The following is a 22,474-nucleotide window of genomic DNA, read 5'->3' on the forward strand; positions in this document are numbered from 1 at the left end:
GACCATTCCCGCCTTGTACCGGCATTGAGTTATAAAGACTCTCAGCAGAACCATGTTTTTGTTCATCTCACTAAAATCGGGTCGACCTGGTCTCCGAGCAGTAAATTAGTCAGCTCAGCCAGGCTGCCGTTCAATAATTGAAAATAAGTCCGCTCCACTATCAATTATAGATTCAAGAGAAATGGATACACAGCGCCTATAAATATTCATTTGGGAGGAGAAAAATTAATCTACTCGACTTGACAACGTGAATTGGAATCGGTCGGCCCTTTGGCCTTGCGCCCCGTTGCCTTCTCACCCTCTAAGCGTTGACCCCCGCTGGGAGCTCTGGGCAGCGCTGGGGGCCCGGTGGCCCCGGGGCCGGGACAGTGCGAGCTCAGGGGGTTATTGAGGGTCACATTAAAGGTCCCCTTCAGGACCGTGTCCATCACGCCAGAGCTCAGCTGGAGGGGAGGGGGGGACAGGAGGCAGAGGAAAGAAAGACAGCGACAAAAACAATCGCACTTTTACAGATATACACACAGTATAAGAACACAATATATACAAATGCAAACATGTTGAATTTTCTGATAGGACTCACAACATTTAAGTTGACGATTAATAAAATAATGGTTTTTTAAACATAGATTACCAATTTAATTGTATTTTTGGTTCATTTTATGCCTCATTTTAAATGTAATTTTAAAATGAGAACAAAAGAGGAAACTTTAAAACCACAAAGAGTAATGGTGGCATGACAAATCCAGGTCCAGGAACTCAGGTATCCAGATAAGTTTGGAAAATTAAAAAGCATTTAATAAGTGGGCTAACACATAAAAAAAAATACAAAATTGATGTCTGTCTCCTGGCAGAAGAGCGATTTATTGGAAGATAAAAGTTATACTCAAATTATTCTCATAACTCATTCTATTCTCTCTCATATTTTCACACACATTCTATTTATCGCAATATTTCCAAGATTGGTTGACAATTTCCCTTATATTTCTATTGAAACATACAAGTGGAGTGGAAACTAACCATCTTACCAAGGGATCACGATGTGCTCAAATAATTGCGATTGGGCGATTATGTAACAACTTTGTGACAGCTCTGGAGAAGACATTTAAAAAAAACATTAAAATAAATAAACTTTTGAATTTGAATTTGATTAAAGAAACTATGTTTTTTTAATCTACATTTTGATGCTGTGACAAAGGGAGTTTGCACCAACGGCATGTTGTGATATTGTGATTATTTATTTTATCACACGTATTAAAGAGGAAGGCAAGGAAAAGAAAAAACAAAATGAAATAAAAAGATATATGACCCCCGGCATCACATTTATTTTAAAAAATGGTAGAAACTCTGAGTGTATTCCCTGGGCGTTGAGGGGCATTGAGGCCGCTCCGTCTGATTCAAACACATTTCGCAGACGTTCCGACAATGGCGACCATCTCTGCATTGAAATGCGGCGCAGGCGGGGCGAGAACAAAGGTGAGGGCTTGATTTAATTTGTCAGGTCATGCACAGATAAAGTTGGTGCTGTTATGTGAATGAGAGAGGGCGAGAGAGCGCGCGCACGTAAGAGAGAGAGAGAGAGAGAGAGAGAGAGAGAGAGAGAGAGCAAGAGAGCGAGAGAGAGGGTAGAGCGCCACAAAACCCCGGAGCGACTTCTCATGTAAAAAAAATAGAAAGAGACACAAGAAAAAGGTATTCATGAAAAAGCGTGGGTGCGCGCGCGCACACACACACACACACACACACATCAGTTACACTTTCTATCTTCTCCTTCTGAATCTCTCATTCTCTCCCTCACTGTTTTTTGTTTGATTTATTTCCAGACATTCTTGTTCTTTGAGGCTATAGGGCTTCGAGGTTTAGTGCTGGACCATACTGACAAAATCAAATATTGTGACAGATACCCATCATCATGATATCATATCATTTTTATCACTGTTTGTTTATATATACTGTACACCACATTCCAAATTATTATGCAAATGATATTTTTCGCGGATTTTCCTCAATAATCAATATAAATGACAGTCAGTATAATTTTCAAGTCATCAACCGTTGGGGTATAATTCGAATGTTATTGAACAAACCTCCCAATGATAACAGGATTTTTTTCAAAAACAAAAACTCAAAATGCACTGTTCCCAATTATTGTGCACAACACAGTTTCAAACCATTTTATAGGCTGTGAAGAAATGAAAATGGTCATTTGTTGAATGTGCAGCATGAGGAGGTCAAATTTACTGAAATCAAAAGCTATTTCAATCAAAAACATCTTAACAGGCCAAGTTACAGGTTTACATAGGACCCTTCTTTGATATCACCTTCACAATTCTTGCATCCATTGAACTTGTGAGTTTTTGGAGAGTTTCTGCTTGAATTTCTTTGCAGGATGTCAGAATAAAAGCCTCCCAGAGCTGCTGTTTTGATGCCAACTGCCTCCCACCCTCATAGATCTTTTGCTTGAGGATGCTCCAAAGGTTCTCAATAGGGTTGAGGTCATAGGAGGATGGGGGCCACACCATGAGTTTCTCTCCTTTTATGCCCATAGCAGCCAATGACACAGAGGTTTTCTTTGCAGCATGAGATGGTGCATTGTCATGCATGAAGATGATTTTGCTACGGAAGGCACGGTTCTTCTTTTTGTACCATGAAAGAAAGCGGTCAGTCAGAAACTCTATTTACTTTGCCGAGGTCATTTTCACACCTTCAGGGATCCTAAAGGGGCCTACCTGCTCTCTCCCCATGATTCCAGCCCAAAAAATGACTCCTTCCCACCTCCTTGCTGACGTCTCAGCCTTGTTGGGACATGGTGGCCATCCACCAACCATCCACTACTCCATCCATCTGGACCATCCAGGGTTGCACGGCACTCATAAGTAAACAAGACTGTTTGAAAATGAGTCTTCATGTATGCCCACTGCAACCGTTTCTGCTTGTGAGCATTGGTTAGGGGGGGCCCAATAGTAGGTTTATGCACAACTGCAAGCCTCTGGAGGATCCTACACCTTGAGGTTCGCGGGACTCCAGAGGCACCAGCAGCTTCAAATACCTGTTTGCTGCTTTGTAACGGCATTTTAGCAGCTGCTCTCTTAATCCGATTAATTTGTCTGGCAGAAACCTTCCTCATTATGTCTTTATCTGCACCAACCCGTCTGTGCTCTGAATCAGCCACAAATCTCCTCACAGTACGATGATCACATTTAAGTTGTCCAAGGCATTGCACTATTTGACGCTTTTCAGCAGCAGAGAGATCCTTTTTCTTTCCCATATTGCTTGAACGTTGCTTAATAATGTGGAACGTCCTTCTTGAGCAGTTTTCCTTTAATGGGGCTCACCTGACAAACTAATTATCACAGGTGTCTGAGATTTATTTCAGTGATCCAAAGAGCCCTGAGACACAATACCATCCATGAGTTTAATTGAAAAACAAAAAATTTAATGTTTATGACACTTAATCCAATTTGCATAATAATTTGGAAGGCGTGTATATGCATATCTTGTTATGTATTTTGTATTTTATTCTGTAAAGCACTTCATTGTTATTAATTCCTGTATTTAATTATTAATACAATTTTTTTGTGAAACTATACCAAAATGTTGCCAGATAATATACATTCAAGTAAATCTCCCCTCTCTCTCTCTCTTTCTCTCTCCATCCCTCCCTCTCTCTACCTTACCTCTTGCCCCCCCACCTCTCTCCCCCCCATCTCTCTCCCTCACCTCTCCCCCCACCCTCCTTCCACCTCACCCCCTCTCTCTTTATCCCTCTCTCCATCGGTATGCAGTGACGCGGCGCTAGGATTTAGCCTCCCGGGCCGGGCGGCTCAGATCTCTGTATCGATGCTGATGGGAAAGGGGCTGCAGGTTCAACTCCGGGGCGCCCTCAGGGTTGCCCGCGAGGTCGGAGGGAGGGCCCTTCGAACCCGAAACACCATCGGCATGGCAATGATGAGGGGGAGATTATGGGATGTTTCATGAGGTGAGAGGGTAGCAGCAGAGGAGGGAAGGGAGGGGTGTGCACAAGGGTGTTGATGATGTTGGTGTGTGTGTGTGTAGATTCATACACACACAAAGAAATCCACACGTGATCTGTGGATGACATGCACACTCTCTTTCCCACAACACACATGCACTAGCAGCTCCACCCGCTGAGCGACGCACCCAGGTGCAGGATTTGTTGCGATCGATACCTGCGGCTCAGGTACGCTGCAGAGGCGGCCATCTTGCAAGAACAAGACCAAGATCAAGAACTTTGTTGCTGTATAAATAAGCAAATTTATATTTAAAAGAATCTCTCTTAAACATATTCAGTTTCAGAGACTTTGACTTTGACTTTAGTCCACTACTTTTAAAGCGAATATCTGTCCTGTTTACACACCACGGTCACTCACAGTCACAATCAGAGACTACATCCATCAAACTGATGATTTCCTGCTGATTTTTTGGTTTATTTCCAAACATTAAATCACCAGCTCCACATCCTTGTAAATGACTACGACACCACCAATGCAATGTAACTGTAAGTTATATTCATGATCTCCTTGAGTGCTGATCTGTAGAAAAAAAGGTGCATTGGACACTTATTATAGTGACACCTTTTGAATATTATAAATACATATTAAATATTTAGAAACTATTATAGTCTATGTTATATCAGGGTACGAGGACTTAATACTTTTACTTAAGTAGAAATGCCAACATGGTACTTTCACTTTCAATAGAGTAATTTTGCGTGTCCTTTTACTTCTTCCACCACTGCTCGTTTTCAAACAAATTGGATAGCAAGTGCTATTTCCCTCTGTCTCTTTTTGGGCCGCCAACCATCTTGCCTCAGTTCCTTCTCTCCTCTGGCTCTCCTCCTCTTCTCCCCTCCTCCCCTCCTCCCCTCCCCACATCCCAGGGAAGTAAGAAGTACCTTTCTTGTTCAAGCAAAGCTGATTTGCTTTCATCTGCATCACAGAACGTTGCGTCTACATTTTATCTGCCACTACCTCCCTCTCTCTCTCTTCCCCCTTACTCTTTAATGACTGCTCCCTGTTTTTACACACATCTCTCTCTCTCTCTCTCTCTCTCTTAAATTAAGCCCGTCCGGTGTGCACAGTGGAGTGCATGGGGGCGGTAATTGAGCCTGGTTTCAGCTCTGTCTAGAGGCAGATACCTGGTGGAGGCTTTAAACCAGCCTCACGAGGGGCTAATGCCTCTCAAGTGGATAGCTTTATGTCAGACACACACACACACTGACCTTCAAACACAAACAGCCTCCACACACACACACACACACACACACACACACGCGCGCGCGCACGCACGCACGCACGCACACATACACACACACTTACACACTTACACACACACACACATGCGCTAATGCTTAAATAGCTGCCATTAGGTTTAACAGCCGCCTGTTTCAGAGTGCACGACGTCGGAAGCCATTTTTGACTGTTGCATTTCAGCCTTCCCCTCCCGTTACTCACCCAATTTACATTCCCCGCCTGTCTCCACTTCCCTTGCTCTTGACTCTTTTTCCCTCGCCCCCCTTTTACCCATTTCTCTCTCCCTCTAATTTCCTTTCTGTACCAGTTCACGTGCACACACAATGCTACAGACACGCCACAGGCACATAATCCAGCAATTGGACGCTTCATTTAGGGGAAACACATTCTTTCATAAAACTATTTTTGTCATTTCTGTTAACACATCCATTTCTTGTCTGTTTATTTCTGGATGTGAAATCGATACGGAGGCGTCTCTGTTGCGTTTGAAGAGAGTTGTGCTGAGTAACATAAGCTGCCGGCGTCGGGAGGATCTGCAGAAGATATTTGCAGTGAGGGCTGTAAACCTGTATTTGTGTCGAGTTGCACACAGTGGTGAGCGACTGGTGAATACACCACACACACACACACACACACACACACACACACACACACAAGTGCATAAACACACACACAGTCAATCTCCTACAACCTAAAAGTATTTTTTGGAAGAGTTTAAATAAGATAATAAGATAAGAGCAGGAGCTAAAATGAGACAGGAAATGAGGAAGAGGAGGATGATGGGAGTAAGAGGAGAGGAGAGGAGGGGAAGAAGGGAGGAGAGGAGAGAAGGAGAGGAAAGGAAGAGGAAAGTCAAGGAGAGGAGAAGGTAATTAGAGGAGAGAGGAGAGGAAGGGAAAAGGAGAAGAGGATGGAGATGCAGAAGAGGAAAGGAGGGGAAGAGAGAGGAGATAAGAGGAAAAGGAGAAGAGAATGGAAGAAAGAAGGGGTGAGGAGGAGGAGGAGAACGGAAAACAAGGGGGTGAGAGAGGAGAGGAAAGGAAGAGGAGATAAGAGGAAGAGGACAAGAGAGGAGATGGTAGGAGGAGAGGAAGAGAAGAGGACAGGAAACGGAAAAGAGAATGGGGGAAGGGAAGAGGGGAGGAGTGGAGGAGCGGAGAGGAAAGGAGAGAGGAGATAAGAGGAGAGGAAGAGTGGAAAGAAGAGAAGGGGAGAGCCGAATGATACCCCACTTCACCGGGTGCTAATGGTGGGGAATCGACACAGCAACATAACAGAGAAATTGAGCAGAAAGCAGTAAAGAGCGAGAGAAAGCAGAAAGATAATTCAGCAGGAGAGAGAGAGAGAGAGAGAGAGAGAGGGAGAGAGACAGAGAGAGAGAGAGAGGGAGAGAGACAGAGAGAGAGAGAGAGAAAAAGTTGAAAACGGCCATAAAAGACCTGGGCATTTAAAAACTGTAAAAGCGTGTGTTTTATTTTGGTTACTCAAGCTCAGCGCTCACAAAGCCAGGCAGGGTCTTAAAGTGAAGGACACACACACACACACACACACACACAAACACACAAACACACACACACACGGGATGCACGGCAAAACAATGAGCAACTGAATTCTACCTGACGGAAAGAGAAATGTGTGCATAAATAGAGACAGAGGAAATGAAAGTGGGGAGATCAGGAAATGGGACAAAAAAACAGAAAACGTTACACCTTCAAGACATGGGCGGAAGAGAGATAAATACAGTATAGGAGGAGAGACAGAGATGGAGAGAGAGAGAGAGACAGAGACAGAGAGAGATAAAATTACCCCTGTGATAAACGTGCGTCCAGGAAGTGTGTTGCGAGGCTGTAAATCACGCGGCGTGATTTGCCTCTAGTGTTCAGAGTCCACGGGGAGCGGAGCCCGCGTTGGATCTCTGCGTCATCCATCACACACCTTTACTAGCGGTCGTAAGCGGCTAAGTCCCATCGCTACAACTCTGATGAAAAACAGATTGAAATGGACGGAACACACACACACACACACACACACACACACACACACACACACGGTCTGCAGAGGGGACAGAGTGAATGAAGTGACCGGGTTTATAAGGGAGCTTTCTAGAGCCGCGCTCGTAAAGAGGTTATAAAATCCATACGTGGAAATAAGAGAACACGCCGCGTTTGCCCCCGTCACCGCGGCGATCAACAGCCGCTACGTCGGAATCGACACTACGCTCAATAACTGTAAAAGAGTCATTCCATGATATGGGTGCCATTTTGGCCTTTCTATTTTCAGAATTTTTAATCACAAATAATCAATTTGTTTGACATTTCATCATTAAATATACATGGACTTCCCAGAAAACATATATTCCCACCTCAGGCACAAAAGCCATATTTTTATCATCCATTACACATGCATTACTTGTGACGGGAGGGGAATTTTCATCCTAAAAAAGGCCGCCACACAAACAGCATACATACTAGGTTATTAACCAATAATCAACAGTAAATAACATGTCATTTTTTCATAAATATCCAGTTTTCTCTGTTATCCGTGATGGGGTGGATAGTTCATGCTTGACCCCATCAAACATTATGAAACATCAGTAATAAACAATATCGTAATCGACTATCTTTTGAATTAAGCTCCAGTGGAGGCTTAATGATGTCACGTCCTCTATATGACCTCACTTAAACAGTTCGTTCATTTCCAAAAACATTATTTATCTCAAGGAAATTGGAGGAAACAGGTTGGGCAATAGAGAACACTTTTTTTCTTTTTTTTTTTTTTTTACACAACCTGGATCAGTGAAATAGGTTCCTTTTACTTGAAGTCTCAACACTTTCACAAAACGGTCGATATTCCCTCCGAATGGTTCATGGTCAGAGAGAGAAACGAGAGAGATTCTCTAAAGATCCATTTCCACCACACTGAAGTTTAAATTGCCTCTTAGATATGGGTTGTCCGACATTTGGTGTGTATATTTTTTTCATATTTACTGTAGGTCAATGCATACGTGTTCCATTCAAGCGTGTGTGTGTGTGTGTGTGTGTGTGTTTACTTCATAAGCGCCGGGTCCCGGATTTGAGTTCTTGGGGTCTTTGAATCGATCTGCCCTGGAAGAGAATAACGCCATGTGAGGGGAGGACTTCACCACGGGGCTGTACTGGGCAGGGCCTGGAAGACACACACACACACACACACACACACACACACACACACACACACACACACACACACACACACACACACACACACACACACACACACACACAATTTATATGCAAACACATGAATACACACACACCCACATGCACTGTAAGATACATATAAACACACATCAATGTTCTCAGTACAGTCTGTTGAGGACACATGGAGGTCAGAGCTTGAAGGTGGTCGGGTCAGCGCTCCGCACCCTCCATGCACGGGGCCCTGCATGATGTCACGTGTAGTTCAATAAGGTCACCAAGCTGAGGTTAAAGCTCTAAAATAACATACCTTCACACTTAAAAGGAAAAAGAATATCAAATTGTTGCAATTAAATGTTGCCGTGCAGACACAAAATCTCTCTCTCTCTCTCTCTCTCTCTCCCTCTCTCTCTCCCTCTCTCTCTCTCTCTCCCTCCCTCTCTCTCTCTCTCTCTCTCTCCCTCTCTCTCCCTCTCTCTCTCTCTCTCTCTCTCTCTCTCTCTCTATTTTTATTTCACGAGGTGACATTTGCATTGAATGCCAGAAAATGAAACTCATTGTTGGAATGAACAAGTGGAGCCCCGGGGGCCGGTGCATTACAGAGCGCTGCTTCCATAAACCTGCTCAGAGAAAAAACCTAAAACCTGCTGCAATACGAGGCTGCCAGCTGGAAAATGAAATAGCACTAAATAATATACTCAGAGGTATTAGGGCCGTTTCCAACTTTAAAATACGTTACGATGAGATAAGATAACACTTTTTCAATCCTGGGGGGAAATGTTGAGAGATATTTTCCGATTTTTTACATTTAACTGCCTGCAAGCCAACAGGTGGGGTTCAGCGGGGTCAAACGAGCACCATGCGCTCGACGGACCCGACTGGAATCTGTTTATGATTGGGGAAAAAATTTGATTTTAGATGGAGAAACGTAAACACTCACAAATCTGTTAACATCGCAGAAACTATTACAAAAATTGTGATTCCCCTTGCCTCCACTTGTGTGTGTGTGTGTGTGTGTGTGTGTGTGTGTGTGCGTGTGCGTGTGCGTGTGCGTGTGTGTGTGTGTGTGTGTGCGCGCGCGTGTGTGTGTGTGCAGGTGGACTGAGAAGCCTGAATAGTTAAATACCTTTTCCATTAGCAGGACATCAGAAATGCTGTGAGTGCCATGAGGACAATAATGATAATGTTCCGTATAGGCCTATTCATAAATGCAAATTCAATAACAGTTCAAATGATTGTGTGCGTGTGTGTGTGTGTGTGTGTGTGTGTGTGTGTGTGTGTGTGTGTGTGTGTGTGTGTGTGTGTGTGTGTGTGTGTGTGTGTGTGTGTGTGTGTTTTGCTGAATGTTAGCGCACAAATGCAAGAAGGAGAAACACTTTTGCAAACAGTCCAAATCTATTTATATGCAAATTGGTTTTTGGTTAAACGGTTTTGGGGGGGTGGGTGGGGGGCTCGTGGGTTGAGTCCCTAGGTGAAATGGGGCTGGTCATAAATTATCCAAATAAGTCATGAATCTATCAATTTTGAAACAACATTTTTCAATAGGAGTGTAATTGGGGTAAATATTGGGTTAGGGGCCCGCAGAGATGAAGCTAATTGGAGTGGATGACGACGGTGGAAGATGGAGGGTCAATGCCAGCGGTGATCAGCTACGGGTGAGTTCAACCGAGTCGACGCCTTTTCTTCACTTACAGTACATGCACATTTAACCATTCTTCCACGCAGACATGATTTCATTTGTTATGACATTACCATAGTCGGACATTCGTTACAATTTGAGCAACATTGCACTGTGGCATCTTTCGAGAAGAACAAAAGCGGCAATGTTGCTCCATTGTTACTTGGGTTCTTTTTCGAAAGACGCCATTTTGTCTGAAAATGTAAACGAAAAGGGAAAATGGAAAGTCTGAAAGAATGTGCTCAAAAGAGTCATTAGTGGCCATACTAACGGATTGCTTAACTGGTTACTTCTTGAACATTTTTTTCTCAATTCTGAATTTTCCGTCACACATCCTTGAACCTCCATTTTCATTGTGAGAAACCCATATTTGTCCCCTATCGTTGTGATACCTGGGAGGTCGGGGTCCTGCTGCAGCAGGGACAGGCAGCGCGGAGCGGACGACAGGAAGCTGCTCTGACGCTTCCTGACTTCTCTGGTTTGGGGTCGGGAGGCGGCGGGGCCCGGAGCCTCGAAGGATTTGGTGACGTCGTAGCTGTTTGGAGGAGGGGAGTCCTGCGTGGTGGAGGGAGAGAGAGGGGAGCCACAAAGGGTTCACTTGCTTTGCATTGTTTCACGAAAATAACTTATATTTGACTGTTGCAGAAAAGTTTAAATAAACCACTTTGCTTGGATGCGTCTAAAACAGCAGATGCACCGTTGGGGTTTTCTGGTGCCAATCATCAGCTTGACTAGGCATTTCTAACCTTCCAACAGAGGTGGCAATGGCCAGTGGATATTTCTAAAAGTACTGCAGAGCAGAAGAGAACATGTTAAGTTGGTTAGAGTTCTTATAACGTTTGACTTTGACAACGTTTCTGCTGAGTGCAGCGGTTTGACGCGACAGATGCAGGAGTTCAGAGCGTGATGTATCGAAACAGAATTTGACTCCGAGTGCGTTCGAGCGAGGTTTCTCAATAAAGTTGGAATTGTAAAAAGTATTGCTTTTTTTCCCCCCAAGATTTAATATAATTAACTCTGATTTAATACACATTTCATGCTGACAGGCTGCCATTTTGAAAAGTTATAAATAAAGTGTGTCAGAGATAAAAACTGAACTGAACTTTGTTTTTCAGTTGGAGGCTTAGTTACCATTAAACTAGTTTAGCAATGAACTTTGATGTAGCTCATTTGAACCATTTGTCTCCAGAAATGATACAGCATTATATCACATCTCTTCCTTGCCTTAATGACTCTGAAATCTCTCCACCCTCATCAAAAAGCATCTCCATGGAGACAGAGCACAGCTGTATAACCTTTTCTAAAAATAACCTGGATGTACAGTATATGTAAAAGCACCTTATGTGAATCTCATTTATATAAGCCTACTCATCACAATGAACAATATTTCAACGTCAAGTTTGAATGTCACAAAAAATGAGTCATAAATTAATCCCTGAGACACGGTCAGAAATAATTCACAGAAGAATTAGGCTAAGGAATGGAGACGAAGATGAAGATATCACACCATCCGGTGAGAACCAGCTTCCAGCGGCCTACATCACTGCAGCAGAATTTGAGTTACAGTGGATTTGTCTTGTCTCGGAGGCTTTGAATAATTGATAGTCGAGGCAGAATATAGCTCCTCCAATCATTTATCGTACACACAGTGGAGCTGTCATTTAGCTCAAACTGTCACTTCCCAACTGGTTCCCCTCCTCTGACTCCTGGGTGGCCGGCTCTTTAATCACCGCTACCCCGGCCCATTAAAGTTTTCATTAGAGACGCAGTAGGAGGGAACAAGGCAACATAAAATAACATGACCATGCAGATACACAATAACACACGTACATGCTTATTAAGACACACCACACAGACATACACTGATCTGCCACAACATTAAAACCACTGACAGGTGAAGTGAATAACATTGCTCATCTCGTTCCAATGGCACCTGTCAAGGGGTGGGATATATTAGGCAGCAAGTGAACAGTCACTTCTTGAAGTTGATCTGTTGGAAGCAGGAAAAATTGGTCAAGCGTAAGGATCTGAGCGACTTTGACAATGGCCAAAACGGTGATGGCCAGACGACTGGGTCAGAGCATCTCCAAAACGACAGGTCTTGTGGGGTGTTACCGGTGCGCAGTGGTTAGTACCTACCAAAAGTGATCCAAGGAAAGACAACCAGTGAACTGGCAGGGTCATGGCGCCCGTGGGCACAATGATGCACATGGGGAGCAAAGGGAAGAAAGTCCGATCCCACAGTAGCCTGTGCGTAGACGCAGACCGGTCAGAGTGCCCATGCTGACCCCTGCCCACCAAAAAAAAGCCTGCAATGGGCATTTGAGCGTCAGAACTGGAGCATCGGTGGGATGTGCTGGAAAAACAAGCCAATCCATGCAAATTACAGCACTTAAAGGATCTGCTGCTAAGGTCTTGGTACCAGATACCACAGGACACCTTCAGGTCAGATGTTTTGGCGGTACGAGGGGGAGCTACACAATATTAGTGGTTATTAGTGGTGGTTTTAATGTTGTGGCTGATCACTGTATAGTATAGAATAGTATAGAAAAGCATAACAATGGAATAACACGATGATGAATTAAGTAATGATTGAAGGACATGGACATTTTTTTTATATGATATTCGAGGCTCATTCACACAAAGAGAAACACACACATGTGTACATACTGTATACAGTATATTGTTCTGTCCTTATTATGTCCAGCTGTCATAAATGTATCTTGAATTCAAAGCCATCTGAACATACCCACAAACAAGATTCAAGATTCAAGATGTTTATTTGTCACATACATATGCATACGAGCATACATAAATGCAGTGAAATGTCCTTGCATAGCACCCACAGATTATGCACAATAAGTACTAACTGACACAATAGCTAACTAATTAACTAACTAACTAAACAAACTGAACTAACTGATTCTTAAAACCTAATTCAGTTGGTAAATAGAATAAAATAAGAGTAAAAAGGTAATCTACTGAGTGGGAGTACGAAATAGAAACAAGAGAAATAGACTATAATGTCTGACCAGCGATGGACACTTATCACCTGGTCCCCGGGCGCATCCACGTATGCTGCCCACGGCTGTGGCCCCAGAGGAAGGACAGGCCAGGCTGTGTTAAATGCAGAGGAACCATCTCACCGGCCACCATCCAAAGCATGTGCATGTGTGTGTGTGTGTGTGCAAGCATGTGTTGTAGTGTGGTGTGTTGTGTGACAAATAAAGAGTGTTTCTCCTTCTTCCTCCTTCTTCTAATGTATATATAGATATGTGCAGTAAAGTGGCATGTGAATAAAGAGAGTTAGTGTGTGTTGAGATATACAGTACAGTTATACAACAGTACAGCACAGCAATACAGTGACAGTTCAGAATGCAGTACACAACGTATGGTACACTAAGGCAGTGGGGCCTTGGTGTGTGTCTCAGTGAGGGCCCCCTGTGAGTTCAGTGTTGACAGTCCTTATGGTTGCAGGAAGAAACTCCACCTCAGTCTCTCTGTTCTGACTTTGTGACTGTGGAGGTGCTTGCCTGACCGCATCAGCTGGAACAGTCCGTTGTTGCGGTGGTGAGGATCCTTCATCGGGCTCTGCTTCTACACCTCCTTGTGTATAAGTCCTGCAGGGAGGGGAGGGTAGTTCCAGTGGTACATTGGGGCTGAACGCACCACGCTCTGCAGGGCCTGCCTGTCCTGAGCAGTACAGTTTCCCAATCAGGCAGTGATGTTGCCTGTCAGGATGCTCTCCACTGCCCCAGAGTAGAAGGACTTGAGGATCCTCAGTGGTGAAGACGCTGCCTTGTCTTTCTCACCAGAGTGTCTGTATGTATAGTCAACGTTAAGGCATTCGGGATGTGGACTCCCAGGTACTTGAAGCTGCTCAACCTGTTGACAGAAGTCCCATTAATCACCAACGGATGCCTCCTCGGTAGTAATCCTCTCCTAAAGTCTACAATCAGCTCCTTAGTTTTGCTGACATTCATGAGGATGCTGTTGTCCTGTCCAGAGTGACAGGTCAGCCACCTCCTCAAAGTAGGCCTTTTCGTCATCATCAATGATCAGGCCCACCACAACGGTGTCGTCAGCAAACTTGATGATGGTGTTGGAGCTGGACCTGGCCACAGAGTCATGTGTGTACAGGGAGTACAGTAGGGGGCTGAGGACGCAGCCCAGAGGGGATCCTGTGATCAGGGTGAGGGTGCTGGACGTGTGCCTCCCAACTCGATACACCTGGGGCCTGGTTGTGAGGAAGTCAAGGATCCAGGCACACAGCGGAGTGTTCAGTCCTAGTTCCCACAGCTTGACAGCCAGTCTGGTGGGGACTACGTATTGAAAGCTGAACTGTAGTCAATGAACAGCAATCTCACATAGCCCCCCTTCCGTCCATCCAGGTGCGTGAGCGTGGTGTGTGCAGTACCGGGAAAATTGCATCGTCCATGAATCTGTTCGGCCAGTATGTATGGTATGGGAGGCACAGATGTAATCCTTAATCAGCCTCTCGAAGCACTTCATGAGCACCGAGGTGAGGGCCACCGGACGATAGTCATTCAAGCAGGCTGGAGAGGTGTTCTATGGCACAGGGGGGTGGACCTCTTGAAGCAGGTCGGGACCACTGACTCAGTCAGGGAGGCATTGAATATACTAGTGAGCACCGGGGCTAGCTGGTTAGCACAAGTCTTCAGTACTAGCCCAGATATGCCATCTGGGCCCGCAGCTTTCCTGGTGTTCACACGCATCAGAGCCCTTCTGACTTCATGCAGACAGAGTGCGCACTCATCTCAAGCGCGGTAACTCCAATCAGCCCGAGAGCTAGCGCTGTTGTTGCCAGCCTCAAACCACGCATAAAAGAAGTTAACTCATTGGCTAGGGAGGCGTCCACACTCTTGGCTGGGGAGCAGCTGCCCTTGTAGTTCATAATACCAACATAAAACCAACATCCTGCCGTGTCAGGACGTTGGTTTTGAACTCCACACAGCACATTATATCGACCCAATAGTGCTGTGCCAGTGTCTGCTTGCAGTGGAATATAAACGTGTTATGATGCCCATGCTGAATTCCCGGAGGAGGTAGAAAGGACGGCATGAGATGATCAGCTGTTCCAGGTTTGGCGAGCAGGAGCAGGAAAGTCTTGATGTTGTTGGGGTTACAACAGCTGCTACTGATCATGAGGCAGACGCCACCCTTGGATTTCCCAGACTCCCCCGATCTGTTGGCACGGAACATAGAGAAGGCATGGTCCGGTACCAGCAGATTCAGCCATGGCTCCGTCAGGCAGAGGACGCAAGTTCCTTGTGTCACTTTTGAATGTAATCCTCATCCGGAGGTCATCCATCTTATTTTCCAAGGACTGGACATTGGCAAGAAAGATGCTGGGCAGTGAGCAGTCATTCTGGTCTGAGTGCCGCCTCGCTTACCTGGTGTTTCCCCACCGGCCCTTCCTTGGAACAGTGACTCTTTTGATGTTATTGCCCTTGTTGATCGTGTGGGCGCGTAGAATCTCCGCTGGCCACTCTGGTAAAAAAATAAACTGGGAAAAATGTCCCGAAGTTGTTCTTTCAGGGAAATTTTTATATTCACAAGTGTATCGCAGTCGTAGGAGATCACTGCTGATGAGTTTGTGTTGGACATAGTGATGTAAAACAAAAAAAAATACTAAAATGTGCGTAATCACAGCGCGTTCGAGCAGGCGACCACAAGCAGCAAGACACATCACATACTGTAAAAACCCCTCATTCCTTCCCTTATGTGGCTCCCCTTGATTTACAGTTTCTGATCACATGCCTTGCTCTCTGTCCTGCAGATGTCCTCAGTGATTTGCTGCATCCGAAATGCCATAGCTAGCGTACTTTTTAGTTTAGCATGGGGTATTTAGTATGACATTACCACATAGGTCAGTTTGCATACTAACCTATGTGATGGGTTTGCATATGTTTGCATACTACAGTATTTGACAGGACACCAGGTTGGCATCCTGTCACATATTGTAGTATGCAAATGCTGCACACTATGCAGGCAAACGTATCCCACTATGCATTGTGAAGACAAGATGGCAGTAAAAGTTTGTAGTTTCGTCATCAACCCGAGTGTTGAAAGGACGTGGAGCGGCTGGCTCTATAACCATGTATTGTGTCCGAGAAGCCATCGTCCCACCTCCCGCATAATAAAGTACGTGGACAACAATGTTCGTACTTACTACCAAAGCACAAACATGTAGTACGTTGTACGTCATTCCGGCCGCAGCTTTTGCTTCCCATGTTCCTGTCGCCGTCTCTGCAATTACCCCTGTTTTATGCAATACTCCATGGTTGAAGTCCCCCATTTAATCTATGAGGTTGACTTGTCACCTGCTTATTTCTAAGTAAAAGTATTTTAGCTTGTGTTCTCCATTTGGGCTCTGACCAGTTCCTTGTGGTCATGGCTGTCCTACGGTCTCTAATTAGAGCTACATAAAGGAGGTATTTAGCCATAACCCATTAACTGCTAACAAATAAATATAATTAACATCCTGAGCATTACACACAGCCCTGCCCATGACACCACACGGGCTAGACAAAGCATAATAAAACCAAGCTAACACTTTATTAATCCCCAGGGTGAAATTCAAGAAATTCCTAATTACTGTGGCAAACTACTGGTACTGAGCTCCTCTCCAGGCATTATCCTAGATCATACAGACAAATTGAGACATTATATTCATATCTATAAAAATTACCACATTGTATAACATTACCTGTGGCCTCATTCTCAAAAAGTGTGTATTCATAATAAAATACAACATGACTCTGCAAATGTAGACAATATGTGCATAACATAAATGTGCATGACTTGACCTCCTTGGAAACTATGACCCACTCCTACACCCATTAGGGACAGAAATGAGCAACGACAACTTTGATGGAACGAAACTGAGGAGGCCGTTTTCGATAAGAATGTGGTTAGATGTAATACTGTAAGATAAAATGTAATTTTTTTTTTTAATTTAAATTGCCAAGTCCAAGATATTTTTATGCTCTTTTCACTGTGGGAGAGTCTTATTATATTGCCCAAAGTCTTGTGACCTTTGAGTGAAAAGTTTTGGCCCCAAAAAATAAGGCCAAAAGAATAAAAATAACAGCACAGAAGGTATAAAAAACACCCGCATCCAACAGCTTTGTTGTCCTCATACATGTACAAATATGTATACAAATTCAATTTCCCTGTCTACTTCCTGATGCATGAGGTTGCCAAAGTTTGGAAGGGCACAGCGGTCGTTCCACCTCCTTCCCTAAATCTTTCATTTCTCTCTTACTGTGCCCAGTGACAGCAGAACAGGCAGCCCGCTATTACATTTATTTTATTTTTCGACATTTGTTTTCCTCTTTCATCTACAAAAAGGCACCGGCTTAAACATGGTGACGGGGGAGTCCCCGACTGGGACAGGAATCGGCTGCGATTGGTCCATTTACACCACTTCGAACTGCATTTAGGGTGTGGGTCAGATAGAAATGCTGCTGCGCTAACGGACATGTTTTGAAGAAGTTGAACTTGAAATCCAAATATGCCCGTTAACAATTGTAAATGGTCGATAGATGTGTACATGTTGTTTTTATCTTCATCTTACTTCTCATCCCTTTCTTGACTTGCACTGTTTTTCTTGCTGTTATCACACCCTAATTTATTTTCTTTTTTTTACCTGTGCTGTCAGCATGCTGGCATGCAACATGGAGTATTTGTATGCTATTGCATCTCGGACATAGTTAGTCTGCGAGTGGAGTTCAAGTTCTCAACCTGCAATGCAACTCTTTATTAATAAATTCTTAAGAACTGCTGTGCTGTGGACGACCTGTAGGAGGACAAGAGTCAAGTTTTTTGTTCTCTTGTTTTTGTTCTCCACTGAAAGAGACCATAAGGGGAGCCCCGCGCCGAGCACAGCCGGCTCGGCTCAGATCCCTGATCACACCCAAATTTGTGATAAAGTGAAAATTTATAAAGCGTCATCCTACCTTAAAGCTAAAATGGTAATATGTTAGCAACATACAACAACAATTAACATTAATCATACATGATTCCTCACGCAGGCAGAGTAAAGTGCAGACTTCTCGGTTCTCTCGTCTCCCTCATCCTCACCTCTCACTGAGACGATCCCTCCTTCACTTTAGTGCAGTTTTCAGTACGAAGTCACAGTGAAAAGGTGTGAAGCGGTTGTTCAGAGTGTCAGAAGAGGCTATAAAAGGACGTGTGATGTGCATTTGTGAGGTGTGACAGTGCTGCTTTGGCTCATTGTTGAATAAAAGTCTCAGATGGCAAAAACTTTCTCTGAGTGGAAGGTTTTCATCATGCAGCATGGAGAGAAGAACCACCTGTAGTTCTCTGAAGGAGAGGTTAACGAGTTTTCCATTTCAGAGTGGTTGTGAGAGTGATGCAGAGTGGTGCAAAGTTATACCAAGTTACAGGTCTTACAGTACAGGTCTTAAACTAATACAGAATTAAAACAAATAGATGCATCTAAAATTGATATTTTCTGCATGTGGGGAAAAAAAGATCCGGTTTGATTATGGGCTAATTTTTACAATTTTCCGCCAAAAAGACTGTATTATAGAAATTCTAACAATATGGTTAATATTAATTCTGGTTATTAAATGGCTTCAATGGGTTCAATGGCTTTATAAATCAGATATAAGGGCGTTCACACCACCTCTATTTGGTCCGTACGACACCATTTATTTAAGAAATACATGAGAACAGTTTCATGAATGAGACCCAGGAAAAATATCTCACAATACATAACACCCAACCACACCCACACCCACACACACACACACACACACACACACACACACACACACACACACACACACACACAAACACACACACACCGATGTGATACTGTACTGAAATTGAAGAGTGATGTGTGGAGGCACGCCTTAGCACCAAGGCAGACGGTTATATCACACACTGCATTTTTTTTTTCAATTAAAAGAAGGAGCACATATTTTTTCTTGGCAATAACAAAACCTCATCCCCTACATAGTTTGTCTTGCGTTTGCTCCCGCCGAAGAAAATGCTAACTTCTAATTGTCACAAGAAAATTTGCATGGGCCAATTCCTCTCGGTTACAGATGAGCCGAAGCGCACCCTCCAGAACCAAACACTTCATAATTCTAAGAGCCGCAGTTTGGCTCGCAGCGTACCACCGCTGGTGCTCTCCAAAATGTAACTGAAGCTGAACCCTGAACTGAACAGGTACCATGAAAAACAACTTCAAATGGCAACACACAGTCAGAACAGAGGGGTCCAGGTATATCTTTTTTCTGGCCATGGAGGACCCTCTTATGGACCATTTCATCCCAAATACCATATCCTCACAAACTGTAGGTAGGACTCTTCAGAAGAACATTCACATTGATGCACCCTCGGTATTAGTTTTACCCATACCCATTACTTTAATACTCTTAAAGAGTCATCGTGATTTCTAGTGACTCCCATTACCAAATTGCCAAGATCAATAGCCGCATTGAAGCTAAAATGTCAACTAGTTAGAGAGTACAGGGACGTTTTATTTCAAAGATATCCTTTAAAGTCTATCTTTCTCTGTCTCTCTCTCTCTGGCTCTCTCTCTCTTGGACGGACAGCTTTTTTATTAACAAGTTGAATTTGAAACTTGAATTTGAAGTGATTGAAGTTGAAACTAGGGCTGTCATGATCATGAAATTTTAGTTGACAATTGCTTGTTTTCTCATCATTTCATTGCATTGTATGCCTTGTTTTAAACCTGTAATAATGGGGGTTTATTCTAAATCAGGACTAAGCTAACTACTTCATTTAAACCAGAATTCTCAAATACCTTTCTGAGACGTTGCTTAAGTTAAGATGAATTCGTTCTAGACTAGGAAGCCCTGGACCGAGGTGATGAAGGACTAGTCAGCTCCTTCTGTCTGGTCTTGGTGCTGGATTTAGACTAGATCAACCTGCTCGCCCTGGAGGCCACGTCCATTAATCCAAAAAACAAACCTGCTCTGGCCAGGTTTAATTTAAGCTTTTTATCCACTGAGAACTGCAGTAGACCAGCTCTAATCTTCCTTCTGGAAATCAAGTTTTTTTTAGAAACAAGACTAGGGACTATTTTAAACCATGACTGAGAAAAGCCATTTTAGTTCGTCCAGATTAAAAGTGTGATTTAGTCTAAGATTGGTGTCCATGGAACTCCCCCTATGTGTATATTGTTATATTCAGGCTTTTCTGTCGTTTGAAAATCCATGTATACACATACGTACTTAGATGCTGAATATCCCGTGTGGTGGTTAGAAAAACAAACATGGTCCTGTATAGGTCCTGGATACCTCCCTCCGAACCGCTTTGGTTCTTACTAATGACCGGCTCTGCATACCTGACAGCAGTCATCCTAACCACTATACTCACCATGTGCACTGACAGCTCAGACTAATGGCCCTGTACTAGTTATGAGCCACATCCTGTGTGTGTGTGTGTGTGTGTGTGTGTGTGTGTGTGTGTGTGTGTGTGTGTGTGTGTATGTGTGTGTGTGTGTGTGTGTGTGTGTGTGTGCGTGTGTGTGTGTGTGTGTGTGCGTGTGTGTGTGTGTGTGTGTGTGTGTGTGTGTGTGTGTGTGTCTTCCTTATCCCTGCCCTCATCCCCTCATTACTCTGAAAAGCTTTCCCTTTCTCCGCGCAGAGCAGAATTCTATTTCCAGAGTTGGATCTTTATCTCCATATACAACTATCTTATCTCGCGAAACAAGAAATATTATATAAGCTGATGGTATCTGTCTTGAGTGTGTGTGTGTGTGTGTGTGTATGTGTGTGTGTGTGTGCGCATGAGTGCTTACATTTTATCCACCTCTTAACACACACATGGGAACACATGTCTCAGTATTTGTAAATCAATCCTTTATCTTACTCTCATTCTCTTTTCATTTTCGACCAAAGATCAATTTGACAGTTAATAAATTGAACTTAAAACCAATTTTCCACCAAATTTCATCATTACTCTTATTCAGCTTAGTCGTCAGCAGTTGAAACAGACCATAATGTCGCCTATTGTTGGAATAACATTCAAACCTGAAATTTGGTATTTCTTTTCTCCTCCGTCTTCTTAATCCTAATCCAGAAACCAATTTGTTCTGAAAGCACAGCGGATGGCTGCTCTCGTCAGAGCTTAATGCAGTGTTAAAGTCTGAACATTATTATGTTTTATCCTGAGACGCTAATAACTATTTAGCTACAAACTGCTGTTTTGGGGTTGCATTGCCCACTAAATGCACTAAACTAAATTCAAAGTGTCGGGATTAGACGTATGCTCCCTTTTTTTAACTTTTAAGTGGTAAAAGTAATTATCTCTGGTGGTTGTGAGTCATTGTCACACCTAGTGAGTCATGGCAGCACTTTCTGGCCATCTGTCTATTTTTAAATAGGGAGGCGATGGTTGGTGTTATAAGAGCTTAATGAGGGACCAGACAGGTCTCCGGGCTAGACGGGATGAGAGGTAGGAACCATATGGGCCTCATTCTCGTCCCATTCACACTTTATAGGCAGCAGTTAGTCTCGTAATATCAATATTTGCTGACAAGCATGGTTTGCAGCTGTTTTGCTACAGCAGATTGACTTTCATGTTATTTTCCCCTTAACTTAGTTTCTAATTTCTATGTTTTGTTTATCTCTTTGCCTTTCCATATTTATTCACCCCCCCCCCCCCCCCCATACTTCAGCATCCTTACTCTGGTATGTGTTTTGTACTCAAATACTTATTTCCAGACTTTTTAGACTCGGGGGACTACTTCTATTTCCAAAACATCCTCTTCCTTTAAAACATCCTTTACCTTTTTCATCTTAACCTCCTTTTTTAACGAGTAATTTAAAAAGGGATGTTCTCTTTTTGTCTATCTTTCCCCGATTCAGACGAGAAGGTCAATAGCAATTTAATCGTTGTCCAGAAGCGAGACAGTGGCGGGCTGCACGCTAACTGTGTCAGCTCAACGCCAGGCGACAGAGAGAATAATAATCACGGACAGATAATGGTTACACGTCAAAGAAATAGTTCCGAATGTAGCTGCATTTAGAAATAGCTCTTATTTTTATGTTTTCAGTTCCATTTATCATAAAGTCGGAGCATTGTATATAACAGGATGATTTGAGTTTGCTCTATTCGTCAACTTTCCAACCAACCAATCTTTGTCCCTTCAAAGATCAGCAGAATCAAAGCCAATTTGCCTTTGGTCGACCACACGATTTAGCGATTTGTCTGGGACTGTCCCGGTTTCAAGCTGTCTCCCGAGTAAAATACGTTTCTAAAAGGTCCCAGTTTTCAACATTCACTTAGAAATTGCCCAGGTTTTCAGCGCAATTAAAATAATAATA

General features: G+C 43.5%; 1 protein-coding gene across 1 annotated transcript in view; it reads right to left on the reverse strand.

Annotated features, from left to right (window-relative positions):
- Positions 1-230: 230 nt before the first annotated feature.
- The window catches only part of stpg2 (sperm-tail PG-rich repeat containing 2), a gene marked incomplete at both ends in the record, with an annotated part of 67,769 nt that continues 45,525 nt past the window's right edge, over positions 231-22,474 (reverse strand). The window contains 3 exons of the mRNA XM_080004213.1: positions 231-443; positions 8,320-8,435; positions 10,517-10,679. Coding sequence (XP_079860339.1) covers positions 231-443; positions 8,320-8,435; positions 10,517-10,679 — 492 coding nt within the window. The remainder of the gene's footprint in view (positions 444-8,319; positions 8,436-10,516; positions 10,680-22,474) is intronic.

The sequence above is a fragment of the Zeus faber genome (genome assembly GCF_960531495.2).
Source record: "Zeus faber genome assembly, chromosome: 7".
Classification (NCBI taxonomy): domain Eukaryota; kingdom Metazoa; phylum Chordata; class Actinopteri; order Zeiformes; family Zeidae; genus Zeus; species Zeus faber.